At 34.9% G+C, this 17907-nt stretch overlaps 1 protein-coding gene across 1 annotated transcript in view; it reads right to left on the bottom strand.

Annotated features, from left to right (window-relative positions):
• Positions 1-6794, bottom strand: part of LOC143231094 (lysosome-associated membrane glycoprotein 5-like) — a 29926-nt gene extending 23132 nt beyond the window's left edge. Inside the window, exon 1 of the mRNA XM_076465654.1 lies at positions 6510-6794. Within this exon, the coding sequence (XP_076321769.1) occupies positions 6510-6564 (55 nt within the window). The 5' untranslated portion in view covers positions 6565-6794. The remainder of the gene's footprint in view (positions 1-6509) is intronic.
• Between the last annotated feature and the right edge of the window lie 11113 nt (positions 6795-17907).

Consider the following 17907-nt stretch of genomic DNA (forward strand, 5'->3'; position numbering starts at 1 on the left):
TGAGGAACGAGCTCAGTAAATATCTAGTTATGCGTTTTGTTGTATCGTATACGTGTTTGTCTCTTTTTTTTTTTTTCGACTCAGCAAATTGCCCAATGTGGCTCTGCTATAATACACACTCTTTTGTTAACCATGAAAACGAATTCTAATATGTTTCGAGAAAATCCAGGCAACTGTACAAACCATAGAAAAATATGTTTGCTGAATAATTCTTAAATTTTATAACATGTGGTGTGTATATACATATATATATACACACACATGATTGCACATTTCGTCAAAACTGAAATATTTGTAAGTTAATGAAGTAAAGAAATTTCATTTTAGATAAAAATTTTCTCCATTAAAATTTAGAAAGAGGAAAAAGGAAAAGAAAGTTTAACTATGCATAATTCAGTATTTCAGATAAAAAATAACATTTTTTAGCTATCTGTCGACTGGTGGAAAAAAAATTAATTATGTAATCAATCCATTTTCCCCCATCGAAGCAAAGAGCAAATAGTTTTGACCTTGGAAAAACAACAGTTCATGCGATTGATCGATTTCCTTGTCTCTAAAGAACCATAAATTAAACCAATAAAAATACGAATGTATCAGTTTTTCGATCGAATTGTCTGTTTGCTTGGAAAGAGAAAAAAATAAATCGCCCTCTATCTGCAGTACAGCAACACTTCGTATCGTATTATGCTTTTATTACAATAAGAAAAAAATCCACTAGCGTCACTGTTACTTTTAACCAAATTAAAATGTACTAATTCTATTGGAAAAATGTATTTCACTTCAATGATGTAAGAATCAGCGACTGTTTCATTTGTTCTTTTTCATTTGCAATTTTGTTTCTTCGTCTTGTTCGAAAACGTAAAAAATTGCTCTACTGTTTACGACAAACAGTTATGAAATATTTCGAATGTAATTTTGGGAGTTTAGAATTTCACGTTATTTTCATTTAAAACTTGTAATATATTTCGAATAATATACATGTAAAAATAAAACGGAAATCCTATACACAAAGCGTTTTCGAGAGGTAGACCTTTCTTCATCAGTTTGCTTCAGATGAAGATAACCTTTCGAAAACAGTCGGGTTACAAGATTTTTGTTTTGTTTTTTGTCTGAAATTGAGTTTTTGAACCTAAATATTTTTATAGCATCGTGAATATATGTGTGTGTGTACATATAATATTAAGCGACCGATTCAGTTATTATAACTAACTGGAATTGGTGGAACTATGGGTATTATTGTTCAAATCACAATACTGCAATGAACAAACAATCTTCTTTCAATTTCTATTTTTGTTGAGTTTTAAAGCAATAAAAAAATTACATAATTCCCAAAGAGAGTATTACTTTGATTCGTAGAAAGAACGGAAGGTGGCGCAACAAATTCCCAGATCTTTCCACGTGAAATTCGAAAGAAGCCTCTACCTGTAAATGTGTTTTCCTTGTATTGATAACCACTTTAACCGAAAAGAAAGCTCTAAGCTGTTGCTAAGGGAGAGGAAAAACACAAATAGGTCCTGAGACATTTATTTTTAAAAGCATACTTGTGTAACACCATAAAGAAATAATACAGTAGAATTTAACTTAAAAAAATATAGAGACGCAACACTGTGGCCTGGCTAACGAATCAGCAACGTTTCCTGAGGCCTCTTTCTACGAACTACTTTTCTTAAGTCACATTTAGGCCCGCTTAATGAATCAACAACACTTTTCAAGTCTCTTACTTTCTATAGGAATAATTTTCTAAATGCTTAACATCCGGTGTAAAGGCAACATCATATGTTTACTGTTAACCCATTAGTCACTATTAAGAAGAATAAGAAAAGCATCTGCCCTGACCAGTTGTTATTGTTTTACTTTATTGTAACAGTGAAAACAAATTAGAAGTGAGTTAGCATTTCTAAAGGGTTTTAAAAAGTTTCACTTTAGTTTTCACGTTTAAGACAACGTGTTTGAAACCAGTTTTAAGTTGAACGTTACATAACTTTGAATTGTTTCACTTTGCTATGTTAAATGTTTTTCCCATTTTTTTTTTTTCGATAAACACAAGATACAGTATTTTTCCTTATTTCTTTATTTATCTACCCGGCCCGGCATGGCCTAGCGCGTAAGGCGTGCGACTCGTAATCCGAGGGTCGCGGGTTCGCGCCCGCGTCGCGCTAAACATGCTCGCCCTCCCAGCCGTGGGGGTGTATAATGTGACGGTCAATCCCACTAGTCGTTGGTAAAAGAGTAGCCCAAGAGTTGGCGGTGGGTGGTGATGACTAGCTGCCTTCCCTCTAGTCTTACACTGCTAAATTAGGGACGGCTAGCACAGATAGCCCTCGAGTAGCTTTGTGCGAAATTCCCAAACAAACAAACAAACAAATTTATCTACCTAATGTTAGGCTTACTTTCAAGCACACTCTGTACCCTGTTTGCTTGGGCCCGGCATGGCCAAGCGTGTTAAGACGTGCGACTCGTAATCTGAGGGTCGCGGGTTCGCATCCCCGTAGCGCCAAACATGCTCGCCCTTTCAGCCGTGGGGGCGTTATAATGTTACGGTCAATCCCACTATTCGCTGGTAAAAGAGTAGCCCAAGAGTTGGCGGTGAGTGGTGATGACTAGCTGCCTTCCCTCTAGTCTTACACTGCTAAATTAGGGACGGCTAGCACAGATAGCCCTCGAGTAGCTTTGTGCGAAATTCCAAAACAAACAAACAAACTGTTTGCTTGTTTTTGTGAAATCCAACGGTTCGGAAAGGTCTCCCACTAGTACAGTGATAAAGCTTCGGATTTACAATGCTAAACTCAGGGTTTGATTCCCTTCGGTGGACTCAACAGATAGCCCAAGGTGGCTTTGTTATAAGAAACACACGCGCTCCCACAAGGTTCAGAAGGGCAGTTGTGACGAAGCGTGGCTGATCCCAGACTATACTTCCTTTCCTTTATTTCTGACAGTTGTTTTGATGTGAAATTAATTGGTTCCATAGAACCAATTAATCACTACGGGCGCTCGAAGATTAAACAATCCTACTTCGCCTAGTTCGTAGCGAGAAGACAATGTGCGCATGTTAGTTGTAATATGGGGCTAGACTGTGGATAAATATTAGTGTTGGAAACTTCATATAGTTAATGAGCGGATCAGGGAAGGGAATATTTATTTAAACAAATAAAGAGACTCCAGTTAAGAAACACTGATAAATGGGTCTTGTTACCTGGATTGTCACTACGGTCATCAAGATTTCAAGATGTTTGGATTTTGATACTGTACACTTCTTTTCTTTTCAGCAAAACAAAAATTAAAAATATCATATGTGACGAAAAGTTTTGATATATTCGATTCCCCACACTCTGCGCTGTAGACTGTAGGTTTGCCTATTCAAACCTGTCAGCAGTCTAAAGAAATACGATAACGCCTCGAATAATATAATATAATAAAGATGGTGTATTTTAAGTTCCTTTAACTAAAAAATATATATGAGGTCTCCAAGTCATAGATTATATTTCCAATTGTACCTTTGGTGAAAACAAACCTGTAATATTATCATCAGACATTTGGTCCACAGTATAATTCGGCACAATGCCATAACACTACTTGCACACCTAAGTTAATTTCGGTTACTAAACAGCAACTTACTTACTATTCCTATCAGAATCGTTGTAGCCTTTTAAGTTTCACAACCGCCTTTTGTTTGTTCTTGTACTTTCCTGTCATACTTTCACACTCATATGTGTGTGTGTGTATGGGCTATATATATATATAGCCCAGTCTTTAAAACAGTCGAATAATCCCTAAAGACAATCGATCGCAAGAAGGAAAAGAGATAATCATTCTATAACTAATGAAGAGACATACGTAACAGCCTAACACTTAGCTCCATCTAGTGGTTCTACTCTTACAAATAAGAAATGTTCAAATTTCTCACAATTCGATGAGTCTTGCACTGTTTAGTCCTAGCAAGATTATTGTCGTTATTTTAGCTAAACCCACAGTTTTCCAGTATTGTGTTTCAAATACGTTCAGTTATTTGTGATTTCAACGGTGACACAAATTCATTCAAAAGTAAAGTAAACGGTATTAATAGAGACTATGGTTTAACAGCATGTCAAAATAATCTATAATATTAAAATAACTTCATGTATATACTTAAGAATCCGCACAAATATCAAAATTACATCTACATGCCACATAATTTCAGAATACCGTGTCAACTAAATCATATAAACTATTTGTGGTTCAATTTACCACTATGATTCCAATAACAACATCCTTTACAATAATGCAACTTACGTATATATTGCCTCTTCAATGTCTAATTCAAGCTTTTTATCAGTTGTAGAAAATAATTTTGTTTTAAACAGATTTAAAACGAAACAGATGTCGCTGATACGATCGTATCTGCTTGTTTATTTGTGCGAGAGGACTATACTTTTATACAAGGTAATATAAATAAATATATTGTGTATTATTAACTAGTAGAAGCAAAAATGGAAACACGGGAAGAAAACCTTTAAATGTCGTGATTTTTAATGGAAAATAAATAGTGGAATCCATTAATTGCTTTAATTTCTAAACGATGTTGTTACACAATTAACAAAATAGTGAGTTAATGTAGTTAACTTATATGTAATTAGTTCATTTATATTAATGAAATGTTAGCAAATCCTGTTTAACTAAGATAACGATTTTGGATAAGTGGTACAGGAACTTTCTGAAAGAAACTGTAAGTTGATGTACTATATTTTTTCTAATCTTTCACTTAAAATTAAAAGTAAGGTTAATTCTGTAGTTATTAAAATGTTGAAATATTATTTAAGCATGTCTTAGAATTTTTGCTTTCATTATATTTAAAATATCTTCAAGTTAAGTTTATAAAATAAGAAAAACGTGAACTATAAACAAATATTGCTGACTAAATTTACTAAACGCTTATAAAGAATGTTTTGGTGTTTAACCAAGTAGAAGAAAAATATAATTTAAATCATTCAACTTTAGAAATTGTGAAACAGAAATAAAAGAAGTTTACGAACGAAGAAAAAAATACTTGAAAAGTAAAAACAATTTAAACAAAATAAAGTATGCTTGTTTAAAATTAAGCACAGAGCTACACAGTGGACTATCTGTACTCTGTTTACGGGTATCCCAACTCAGTTTCTAACACTATAGCAGATATACCACTGTGCTACTGGGGAGCAACACACAGACCCCCACACAAAAAAAAAAAAGAGTTATATGGATAGAAACAATAAGCCCTTTTCTTCTTGTTCTGTTCTCACAAATATTATGGGTTTACATAAGATAAACAAACGCTTAATTTTAAAACAAAATATTTATTGTTTATTGGCATGCGACATTAAAATATATATACAGAGAGAGAGACACACATGAACGAACTGTAGATAACTAACAGTAATTTACTCACAAATTACGTAAAAGGATCACGAATATACAGAAGTTTTAAACCATTGAAAACATTTTAATTTTATTTATATTATTCATGATTATACACGAACATATAAAACTCGAAAATTTGAGAATATTAGTTATTTTACTTAATTTAGACATCTATACTTCAAAAGTTACTAATGATTTCATTACTAATGAAAATCTAAATCAGCAAGAAAAATTTACATTGGAAAAAATATATTTTTTAAATATATGTGATTGGGTTACGTTTAAAAATTATCAACCACATAAAGAGAGTGAGTAGAAAAATACCTATATGTCTAACTGTTAATATCAAAGTCTATTCGTACAGTATATATGTCTATGTACTATGTCAAAATGAGTCAATTAAAAATATAACTTATTTGGCACTTTCATGTAGAAAAAGAGTCAATGATTAATAATAAATATATAATTTTAAACTAAGTAGATAGATTAGCTTACCTCCCCTCAGCAGTAAAATAAAAGATTGCTGATAGAATCATAATACACTTAACACACAAGTTGTGTGTTAAGTTTAACTAAGTTAATATTCAATATTATCTTAATATACAAGTTAATATTAAGTTAAACTTAATTTGCAAGTTGTATTAAGTTTAACTAAATAGCTGCTTGTTTCTCTGCTTTTACAAGTATTCCTTACGGGCTTCAAATTTTTGATACAGATAACTAAAGTTAACGCAACTTTACGATCTTATAAGTTCGTTTGCTTGTTTTTAATTGATTCAAAAAGTTACTGTCATAGTGGATAAGTAACTATAAAAATGGAAGAAATACAAAGAAGAAAACAGTAACCATACACAATAATTATCCATATAAACATAGGGCAGCTAGAATATACAAAATTAAGCTTTTTTTTTATAGCTTGATATTGCTCTACCGTTTTATATCGCCTTGTTTTAGCCCTAATTTTACGTAAATGTCATATCGTAGGTGATAATATTTGTCTTCAGTTTACCAGTACTTGGGTAGTTAATATTAGAGTTCAGCCATGCAAGTGATATAAAACCACAATAAATAAATAAGTATATGAATCTCCTTAATACAGATATCCAGAGACAGATTCTGTTAAATTAAGAACTTACCGGTTAATATGAGAGATAACGTGAAAATCAGCATGACTCCACACATAGTTAACATCAGAACCAAACCACGATTGCTTTGCTTTTAACCTTTTCGTGAGATATATCATTGGTGAGGCGCCACAGTTACCTCGTCAGACCTTGTTCGCCGCCAGAGCAAATGTCTAGCCTCGAAACAGAGTTCCTTCGTACAATAATCTGTAACGGAAAACAACATTTTATCGATCAGCGACATCAATTATTCATCTCTGTTGTATCAACATCATGCGTTCTCCACTTACTTTATCCATCTCTGTGGAATTCGTAGGCAAACACGAAACTACAGCAAATAAATAGATTTACTCTTAAACTAACAACGTAATTTTTCTTAAGTAGAAATAACACGTTATCCATTGTCTGAGGAGTGTTTTGTTTACGTTCCTATTAATTTTACTTTACTAGCGCAAAAAAAGTGACGTCTAGGTATCACACATGTATACAAATGATCTATTAATATTCTTGGAAGTATAATGTAATGTGAACTTTCACACGTACTCTCAATTTCTTACACACTATAGAATAAAAGTTGTTTATTCCAAGTAACTAATAATATATTGTGTAGAAAGCTAAATCCAGTCTTTATTCGTTACACACAATACAATTAATATAAAGCAAAGCCGTCTGTTCAGACGCGATAGTGGAAATGGCCACGTTTACTCAGTTAAAACATAAGTAACATGGTCATACAATAAGCTAAATATTGTACAAGATATTAACTGTAATCCACCCAAAATTGAATTCCTTTTTTTTTGTATTAGAATCAGAGTCTTCGTTATTACAAAAAAAAAAGAAAGAATTAATACATGCAGTTCGATAACTGCATTAAAACAATGTTCGAGGCTGTTTGTAAAAGGACAAAAAAACACGTGTTTAAGACAGTAATCTGATAATATAATATCGCATGATGTTTTTCTCTAAAATTTCATATAAATGTTTGTTTGTTTTTGAATTTCGCACAAAGCTGCTCGAGGGCTATCTGTGCTAGCCGTCCCTGATTTGGCAGTGTAAGACTAGAGGGAAGGCAGCTAGTCATCACCACCCACCGCCAACTCTTGGGCTTCTCTTTTACCAACGAATAGTAGAATTGATCGTGACATTATAACGCCCCCACGCTGAAAGGGCGAGTATGTTTGGCGCGACGGGGATGCGAACCCGCGACCCTCAGATTACGAGTTGCACGCCTTAACACGCTTGGCCATGCCGGGCCCCATATAAATGCATAACCAGGAAGAGTGTTATCGAATGTAATTCCTTTGTGAATTACGTTTATTTTACTTATGAAACTTTCAGCTTTCGTTTGTTTGTTTTTGAATTTCACATAAAGCTATACGAGGGCTATCTGCGCCGCCCTTTATTTAGTAGTCTAAGACAAGAGGGAAGGCAGCTAGCCATCACCACCCACCGCTAAATCGTGGGCTACTCTTTTACCAACAAATAATGGTATTGACCCCCACTTTATAACGCTCCCACGACTGAAAGGGTGAGTATGTTTAGTGTGACCGGAATTCGAACCCGCGATCCTCAGATTACGAGTCGAGTGCTTTAACCACCTGGCCACGCCGGGTCATTAAGCTTTTGCTAATGAGACATAATGCGATATATTTCTTGTAAGATAGATGTCGAAATCTGTGTTGAGAAGCAATCATGAGTTATAACGACTGATTTATAAATAACAATCAACCACTATGTCGCTACCCATAACTGGTGTCTATGATGCGCCAAACTTAAATTTTAAATGCGAGCAAAAGATAATGCTCCCTAGAGACTCAGCGATATGTCTGCGGACTTACAACGCTAAAAACCAGGTTTCCATACCCGTGGTGGGAAGAGCACTGATAGTCCAGTGTGTAGCTTTGTGCCTAATTCAAAATAACAACAACAGCAAAAGGTAAGCTAAAATGTATGTATAATTTATTGTGTAATTTGTTGCCCCCCTATCTCTGGTACCCATTAAAATATAAATCCAATTGTCAGTTTATAAACGTCATTACCAGTTGTGAGTTGACATGGTGGTTGAAAATCATACTTGTTAATTTACTCAGTGTATAGGACAGTTTATAATCTCACATTTATTTTATTAAATCTCCTGTTTATCCGTTAATCTATAATTTCCTTGTTCTAACACGTTTTATGAAAGAATTTGTGTACAAAAAAAATATTGAATATTTTCTTAAAGTTGCTTGTAAAAGTTTGATTTTGTTGTTCGACAATACTGGCCCAGTTTCATACGTCTTTTCGTTTTTAATTGGCTGTTTCACCCTGTAGATCATTAAGCCTTTAGAAGAGAATGCGAATAAATGCCCTGCTCTGTCCAGATATGAAGAGTTATGCTGGTCTGTGGGCCCGGGATGAGCAGGTGGTTAAAGCACTCGACTCCTAATCTGAGGGTCGCGGGTTCGAATCCCCGTCATACCAAACATGCTCGCCATTTCAGCCGTGGGAACGTTATAAAGTGACGGTCAATACCACTATTCGTTGGTAAAAGAGTTGTCCAAAAGTAGGTAGTGGATGGTGCTGCCTTCCCTCTAGTCCTTCACTGTTAAATTAAGGTTGGCAAGCGTAGGTAGTTCTCCTGTAGCTTTGCGCGAAATTCATAACAAACCAAGCCAACAAATAGTGAGATTTGCCGTAACATTATAATGTTACAGAAAAGTTGTTGTTGGCCTTAACTAAAATAACGTACTTTAATAATTACACAAGAGGCTTAAATAATCTTCAAAACTGAATAATTGTTTTATATTATTATAACAGTGAGATTAACCAAACTTCAAATGCCTTTAACTGTGTGAAAATTTTCCATTGAAACTCTACAAAAATATACATTCGGACAGGTAGCAATAATGATGCAAATAGAGATTGGGAGGGGCGTCCTTGCACCTCCCTTCACAGATCACGCCCCTGGACTAGCCCAAAATTTGCAGCCAATGTGAACTGATATTTTGTATCATTTATTAGACATGATTGTAACATTCAACAAACGGTAAGAAGTGTTAAGCCTGACACATTCGCTTATATATTTTGTTTCTCTTTCTGCCAGTGCTCTTATCACGATTAGTTGTACAAATTACATCAATAAGATTTGGTATAAAATAAATCGACATCGCTAATCTTGTTCCCAGAGAAAAAGAAAGGGGTGATAGAGAGTGAGCCAAACATCAGGCACGTGTTTATCTGCTGTTGTTTGTTTTGGTTTTGGTTTTTGCTTTATTGTCAACTTAATCACTAGAAATACTTAAAACATAAACACTGCTTTCATTACTTAACGGAAATATAGTTACATAGCATGCACTTAACTGAAGTTCCTTGGTTCAAGGTTTCGACTTCTAACTAAAACATTGCTTTCTTTGTAAAATGAAGTTTAGCACTTGACCATCAGGGACTAAAGTATAATTTCACCATCGCTAAAGAGTATAGAAGATTGCAAGATCATTCAAATAATTTGAGTCCCTTTTAAACTTATAGGTACTGAGTGGTATTAAAATACATTGCGTCTGTAAAACAACAACCATATTAGACAAGTTTGTGTTGTACGTGTTAGAATCAGAACATACTATAGAGTCAGTCGCACATGAAAAAACAAAAAGGAGTTTCGTAAACAGTCTTGTGTCATCCTAAGAAGTTGAAGTGGTTTGGTTTGAATTTCACGCAAAGCTACTCGAGGACTATCTCCGCTAGCCATCCCTAATTTAGCAGTGTAAGACTAGAGGGTTTGTTTGTTTTTGAATTTCGCGCAAAGCTACACGAGGGCTATCTGCGCTAGCCGTCCCTAATTTAGCAGTGTAAGACCAGAGGGAAAGCAGCTAGTCATCATCACCCACCGCCAACTCTTGGGCTACTCTTTTACCAGCGAATAGTGGGATTGACCATCACATTATAAGACCCCCACGGTTGAAAAGGGGAGCATGTTTGGTGTGACGGGGATTCGAACCCACGATCCTCAGATTACGAGTCGAACGCCTTAACCCACCTGGTCATGTCGGGCCAAGTTGAAGTGAGCTTTTGTAAAATGTACTTATTGAATACTGTTTTTTATTTTTGTCCAGCTGTAATCATCATAGTGACAAACCAAGAATTTTAGCCCTCACAATTCATCACCGTACATCCCACAATCAGTCACTGAAAACTGTGTAGCCATGTTTACTTTTCGTGTCAGAAGCCAAATTGGTCTCCAAGAAATAATGAAAAATGTGTTTATTTGCTTTAGAATTTTCACGCAAAGGTAACTAGTGAAGAAAACCAGTTAGGAGCATTCACCGCCAACTTTGGGCTATTATTGTCTAGCTGAAGAGTGGACTTTCAATGTCACTCTTACAGCGCACTCACGTAGTTCGGAAAGTATTTTTTTTTAAACAATGGAACGCGATCTACGAACTTCCACATTCATAATCCAAATACTATAACTATTAGGCTAAGCATGACCCACAAAACGTTTAAATGAGACTCACTTAAATATTTATATATAGTAAGATACTGAGTATTAATTTAACTTATGTGTGTGTGTGTGTTTTTTATAGCAAAGCCACATCGGGCTATCTGCTGAGCCCACCGAGTAGAATCGTACCCCTGATTTTAGCGTTGTAAATCCGTAGACTTACCGCTGTACTAGCTGGGGGCATATAACTTAATAAGAACGATGTTCCAGGTGCCCCTTCCGATAATTTGTGTTTAATCCGATAGCCATGGTTAAGCGTTTACTGTCAGGTTCCCCAGTTTTTGTTATATTAAGATTATATAAAAGTCGGACGGGTCAATGTTAAAAACACATAGGTTAAAAAGTATTCCACAGATTTTGAACTAGACCAAAGACTAAAAACATGCTATTGGAAGATGATCGACACATTTCACAGATGCCTGTTCGAGTAGGATTGCTGTGGTTCCAGTTCCTTTGGCCAACTTTTTCTTGAAAACTGACAGTGATTTCTAGGTGTGACGTGTTCGACTCGTAATCTGAGGGTCTCGGGTTCGAATCCCGGTCGCATCAAACATGCGCGCCCTTTCAGCCATGGAGGCGTTATAATGTTACTGTCAATCCCACTATTCGATGGTAAAAGAGTAATCCAAGAGTTGGAGGTGAGTGGTGATGACTAGCTGCCTTCCCTCTAGTCTTACATTGCTAAGTTAGGGACAGTAGCGCAGATAGCCCTCGTGTAGCTTTGCGCGAAATACAAAAACAAACTAGGTGTGGCAGAAAACTTATAAAATTTTTGCGTGACAAACTTCAACAACTTGAAATCTTTGTTCTTGTTTTTTTTATTTTATCAGCACTTCATTGAAATTTTAGATCGGATCAAAGTATTCAATTTTTCGGAAACGTAATATTCGGCTTTGCAAGTTAGTGCATGGTTTGGGTTGGATTGTGGTATAATTTTGGAAACTGGTTTAGTTTAAATTTCGTACAAAGGCTACACGTTAGTCAACATCACCCACCGCCAAATCAATGAATACTCTTTTACAAAAGAATAAGTTTTGGCATGGCCAGGTGGTTAGGGCGCTCGGCTCGTAATCTGAAGGTGACATGTTTGAATTCCCGTCCACCCAAATATGATCACTCTTTCAGCCGTGGGGACGTTTTAATGTGATGGTCAATCCCACTATTTGTTGGTGAAAGAGTTGTCTGAAAGTAGGTAGTGGATGGTGCTGCCTTCCCTCTAGTCCTTCACTGTTAAATTAAGGTTGGCAAGCGTAGGTAGTTCTCCTGTAGCTTTGCGCGAAATTCATAACAAACCAAACCAGCAAACAGTTGGATTTGCTGTAACATTATAATGCCTACACGGCCCAAAGTGCAAGCATGTTTGATCACGTGTATACTAGCCTACTACCTTCAGGTTGCGAGTCTAGCGCATTAACCATCAGGCCATGCCGACCCTTTCGGAAACTGATAGTGTCCTAAATAGGTGTACTTTGTCTATGGTGTGTAACAATCTTGTTGGCATAATGCCAATCGTCGAAAAAGGGTACGATACACATATTCAACAGCCACAAATTTTTTACTGGCATACTGTACTGTTAATTGATCGGGAGTTTGCTAACAACTAAATTTGTAGACGCTGAACGTGTCATCCGTTCGCTCTCTCTCTCTCACAGGTGTTTAGGTATTAGTGTTTATATACCCGGGAGGGTCAGGTTTCGTTAACCTTTTTCTCCTTCCTTTGTATTTGTTTTAGCAACGGTCAAGTGTATTTATGTATTGTACACGGAGACCAGAGTAACCCGCACTTACTCAGGCCCCTTTCAGGGCAATGTCCATGTACTACCAGCATATACACTTGGTGAAAACAAATAATTTCTCTTTATAGTTCCATAATAACTTGCGCTATCATTAGATAGGTATCAACTATAAAACATTCACATAAAAAAACCCTCTCAATGTTTATTAGTTAACCCCTAGACCAATGTGGAGTCTAGTTTATAGGTGGCCTTTTTTGTTTTGAAAATATGTATTTACTGTTGAAAGGTGTTTAGGACTATTCTCATCACTTATGTCGAGTTCGCTCACTACTTCTTTTTTTTCTCCACATTTTGTTAAAATAATTTATTGTACTGTGTGCGTATTTATGCATGATTTCTGATGATGTAGTTCTGGGTACTTTATAAGTTGTTGTGAGTAGTGTCTTGTTTTGTTTGTAGTATTTTTCCTTGTATTTATCCATGCAGGGGCTGCATAGTCAATGACGGGTCTAATGTTTGTTTTATATATTTTTTTATGATGTTACCTGCCGTTGCTCCGCTGTTCTTACCAATTAGACTCCTAGTATAATTTGTTCTTTGCCAAATTTTTGTTTTAACATTATTTATGTGGTTTACCCAAGTTTGTTTTGAACCAAATGTTAGTCTTAAAAAGTTTGCAGATGTAGCAGTCTGAAGGAGTGCTCCATTCATATGGATCATCCGTGAAACTGTTTGTTTTTGAATTTGCGCAAAACTATACGAGAATTATCTGCGCTAGCTGTCCCTAATTTAGCAGTGTAAGACTAGAGGAAGGCAGCTAGTCATCACCACCCATCGCCAACTCTTGGGCTACTCTTTTACCAACGAATAGTGGGATTGACCGTGACATTATAATGCCCCCATGGCTGAAAGGGCGAGTATGTTTGGTGTAACGGGGATTCGAACCCGCGACCCTCAGATTAGGAGTCGAGTGCCTTAACCGCCTGGCCATACCGGGCCTCGGTGTACTGATGCTTTCATCTGTGACAACTGTAATAACATATTTATATCATTATTATAATGTCGATTAGCTAATGAAATATTAAAAAAAATGTAATTTTATCAAAATATACTACTGAAACGAAGGTTATTGAAGTATTACTAACTGATATACAAAAAGTAATTTAAAGTTTCTAAATATTCGTGTTTTTTTTTCTATTATGTCCGAAATCTACAATGATGTACAATACTTTTGTTCTTTAACGTATAACACCTTACGACAAACACACTTTGAAAATACTTCCAGTCTTTTTGTATTTTTATATCAATACAAACTGGGGGTACCCATCCTTCGTCGGGGTTATGAAAATATATAGAAAATGTTGGGGTGGATGCGATGATAAATAACAAAACAAATCCAACTGTCACACAGTTTATATGTATATTTATATATATATTGACCATATTATTACATTACTCATTATTACCTCCCCAAACGTTTTGTATAAGTTTTAATAATATAATATGTAAATATTTCAAACATGGTATACACTGTTTGACGGCCAGGGTGACTTTGTAGGAAGAGGTAGCAGGCAAATTAGTGGCGGTAGGAGTGCTTCCTGTTATCCGCTTTCAATAACGAACATTTAATTTCCTTCCACAATGTTTTATGTGATTGATTAATTGATGGTCAGTGGCCGAAGCGGAGTCTTACGGGCTAATGTTAAAATGTCAAGGGTCAAAGTAGAAAGTGGGTATATCTCATAAGCGGCTCTTCATATCAGCCTGATAGTAACTGTTGGAGTACAAACTTTGGATGAGTTTATGCATCATTGCAATAGTGGTAGATTTATTATTATTATTATTATTGCATTCCTCCGCAGAGAGTGCTAGCACATTCTCTGGGCCCGGCATAGTCAGGTGGTTAAGGCACTCGATTTGTAATCTGAGGGTCACGGGTTCGAATCCCCGTAACACCAAACATGCCCGGCCTTTCAGCCGTAGGGGCGTTATAATGATACAGTTAATCCCACTATTCGTTGATAAAATAGTAGTTCAAGAGTTGACGGTGGGTGGTGATGACTAGCTGTCTTTCCTCTAGTCTTACACTGCTAAATTATGGACAACTAGCGCAGACAGTCCTCGTGTAGCTTTGCGTGAAATTCAAAACAAAAAACACACTCTCTATGATATATAAGACCTCTGTGTGCCATAAACACTTTGTATCTGTTGTATTATAAAAAATTCAACAATTTTTGTAAGGGAATGGTGCCATTAACTTATGTGAAATATAATACATGTTCAATAACAACACTATTTCAAATTATCATCCTACAAAGTTATGTTGAGATTGGCCAGGCGACCTAGGAGTAGTTACATAAGGGACAAACAGACATACACTCTTTTTTTGTATTTTTGACAAAGATATTATGAATATCTGCCACCGACCTTAATTTTGAGTTACTAACCAGAGGGAAGACAGCCAGTTAGAAGCACCTTACCACTTATCATTCAAGTTAAGGGGTTGATTGTCACTCCTATAATGTGCCCCTACTTAAAGCGTAGATTAATATTTTACGGTATTATAAGGATTCGAACCTCTCTAACCAACGCCCACAGCTTTACTATAGAGTCACATATTAATGACTTATGAAATCAGACAGTATTACTGATGATAAACAGCAAAAAAATTGATTTAGATTGAAGAATGAACGGACAACAACAGTAAGTTAACACTATCTTTATATATGTAGAAGTAAATATGACGAAATATATATTATAAATTAATGATACTTAGTGCTCGCATTTGATTTCGTTCATCATAAATCACGTAAAACTTGATTTTGTAAATATGATGCAAGATCTGTTTCAGAGCCATCTAATAAAACAACATTAAGCTGATTGTGTAAACATGGTGTAAGATCTGTTTCAGATCTTAATGTAACATCAGTAAGTTGGTTGTGTAAATATGATGTAAGATCTGTGTCGGCGCCACCTCATGTAACATTAGTAAGTTGGTTGTGTAAATATGATGTAAGATATAGTACACAAAATCAGTAAGTTTTCGATATCGAAAAATTGACAAACGTTGGTTCAACTTAAGCCTAGATAGAATCGCAGAAGCGTTAAATAAGAGTCGGCGTAGAAGATGAATCAATAGAATATGACGTTTCCATGGCAACAATAATACAAGCTTTCTGAATCGGTAAAGGTCATGAGCATTAACCTCCTTCCTATGAATGTTATGATCATACGTAAACATCAGAACCTAATAAAGTTACAAGGAACTAATCTGAATTGTTAAGTTTACAACACTACATTCATGTGGTTGTTACCTATAATACTACATTAATGTGATTCTTACCTATAATACTACATTAATGTGATTCTTACCTATAATACTACATTCATGTGGTTGTTACCTATAATATTACATTCATGTGGTTGTTACCTATAATACTACATTCATGTGGTTGTTACCTATAACACTACATTTATGTGGTTGTTACTTATAACACTACATTAATGTGATTCTTACCTATAATACTACATTCATGTGGTTGTTACCTATAATATTACATTCATGTGGTTGTTACCTATAATACTACATTCATGTGGTTGTTACCTATAATACTACATTTATGTGGTTGTTACCAATAATATTACATTCATGTGATTCTTACCTATAATATTACATTCATGTGGTTGTTACTTATAACACTACATTTATGTGGTTGTTAAATTTATAACACTACATTCATGTGGTTGTTACTTATAATACTACATTCATGTGCTTGTTACCTATAATACTAAATTCATGTGCTTGTTACTTATAATACTACATTCATGTGGTTGTTACCTATAATACTACATTAATGTGATTCTTACGTATAATACTACATTAATGTGATTCTTACCTATAATACTACATTCATGTGGTTGTTACCTATAATATTACATTCATGTGGTTGTTACCTATAATATTACAATCATGTGGTTGTTACCTATAATACTACATTCATGTGGTTGTTACTTATAACACTACATTAATGTGATTCTTACCTATAATATTACATTCATGTGGTTGTTACCTATAATACTACATTCATGTGATTCTTACCTATAATACTACATTAATGTGATTCTTACCTATAATACTACATTCATGTGGTTGTTACCTATAATATTACATTCATGTGGTTGTTACCTATAATACTACATTCATGTGGTTGTTACCTATAATACTACATTTATGTGGTTGTTACCAATAATATTACATTCATGTGCTTCTTACCTATAATATTACAATCATGTGGTTGTTACCTATAATACTACATTCATGTGGTTGTTACTTATAACACTACATTAATGTGATTCTTACCTATAATACTACATTCATGTGGTTGTTACCTATAATATTACATTCATGTGGTTGTTACCTATAATACTACATTCATGTGGTTGTTACCTATAATACTACATTTATGTGGTTGTTACCAATAATATTACATTCATGTGATTCTTACCTATAATATTACATTCATGTGGTTGTTACCTATAATACTACATTCATGTGGTTGTTACCTATAATACTACATTTATGTGGTTGTTACCAATAATATTACATTCATGTGATTCTTACCTATAATATTACATTCATGTGGTTGTTACTTATAACACTACATTTATGTGGTTGTTAAATTTATAACACTACATTCATGTGGTTGTTACTTATAATACTACATTCATGAGCTTGTTACCTATAATACTACATTCATGTGCTTGTTACTTATAATACTACTTTCATGTGGTTGTTACCTATACTACTACGTTCGTGTGATTATTAAGTATAATACTACGTCCGCGTGGTTATTAGCTATAATACTACGTTCATGGGATTGTTAAGTTTATGATACCACGTTCATGCCGTTATCAACTATATCACTACGTTCATGTGATTGATAAGTTCATGATAGTACGTTCATGTGGTTATTAGCTATAATACTACGTCCTTCTACCTACCTGCGGCGAGAGAAATATAAACAACATCAGTCTATTTAATACAAATTATCTTTTATCTTAAAGTGAATCTAATTATTTAAAAACTTAGCGCTTGAATACGTAGATTGTATTTACTGAGTCCCCCGCTGTGAGAGCTATAAGTTTTCGGATTTACAACGCTAAAATCAGGGGTTCGATTCCCCTCGGTGGACAC

This window comes from Tachypleus tridentatus, chromosome 10 (genome assembly GCF_004210375.1).
Source record: "Tachypleus tridentatus isolate NWPU-2018 chromosome 10, ASM421037v1, whole genome shotgun sequence".
Classification (NCBI taxonomy): domain Eukaryota; kingdom Metazoa; phylum Arthropoda; class Merostomata; order Xiphosura; family Limulidae; genus Tachypleus; species Tachypleus tridentatus.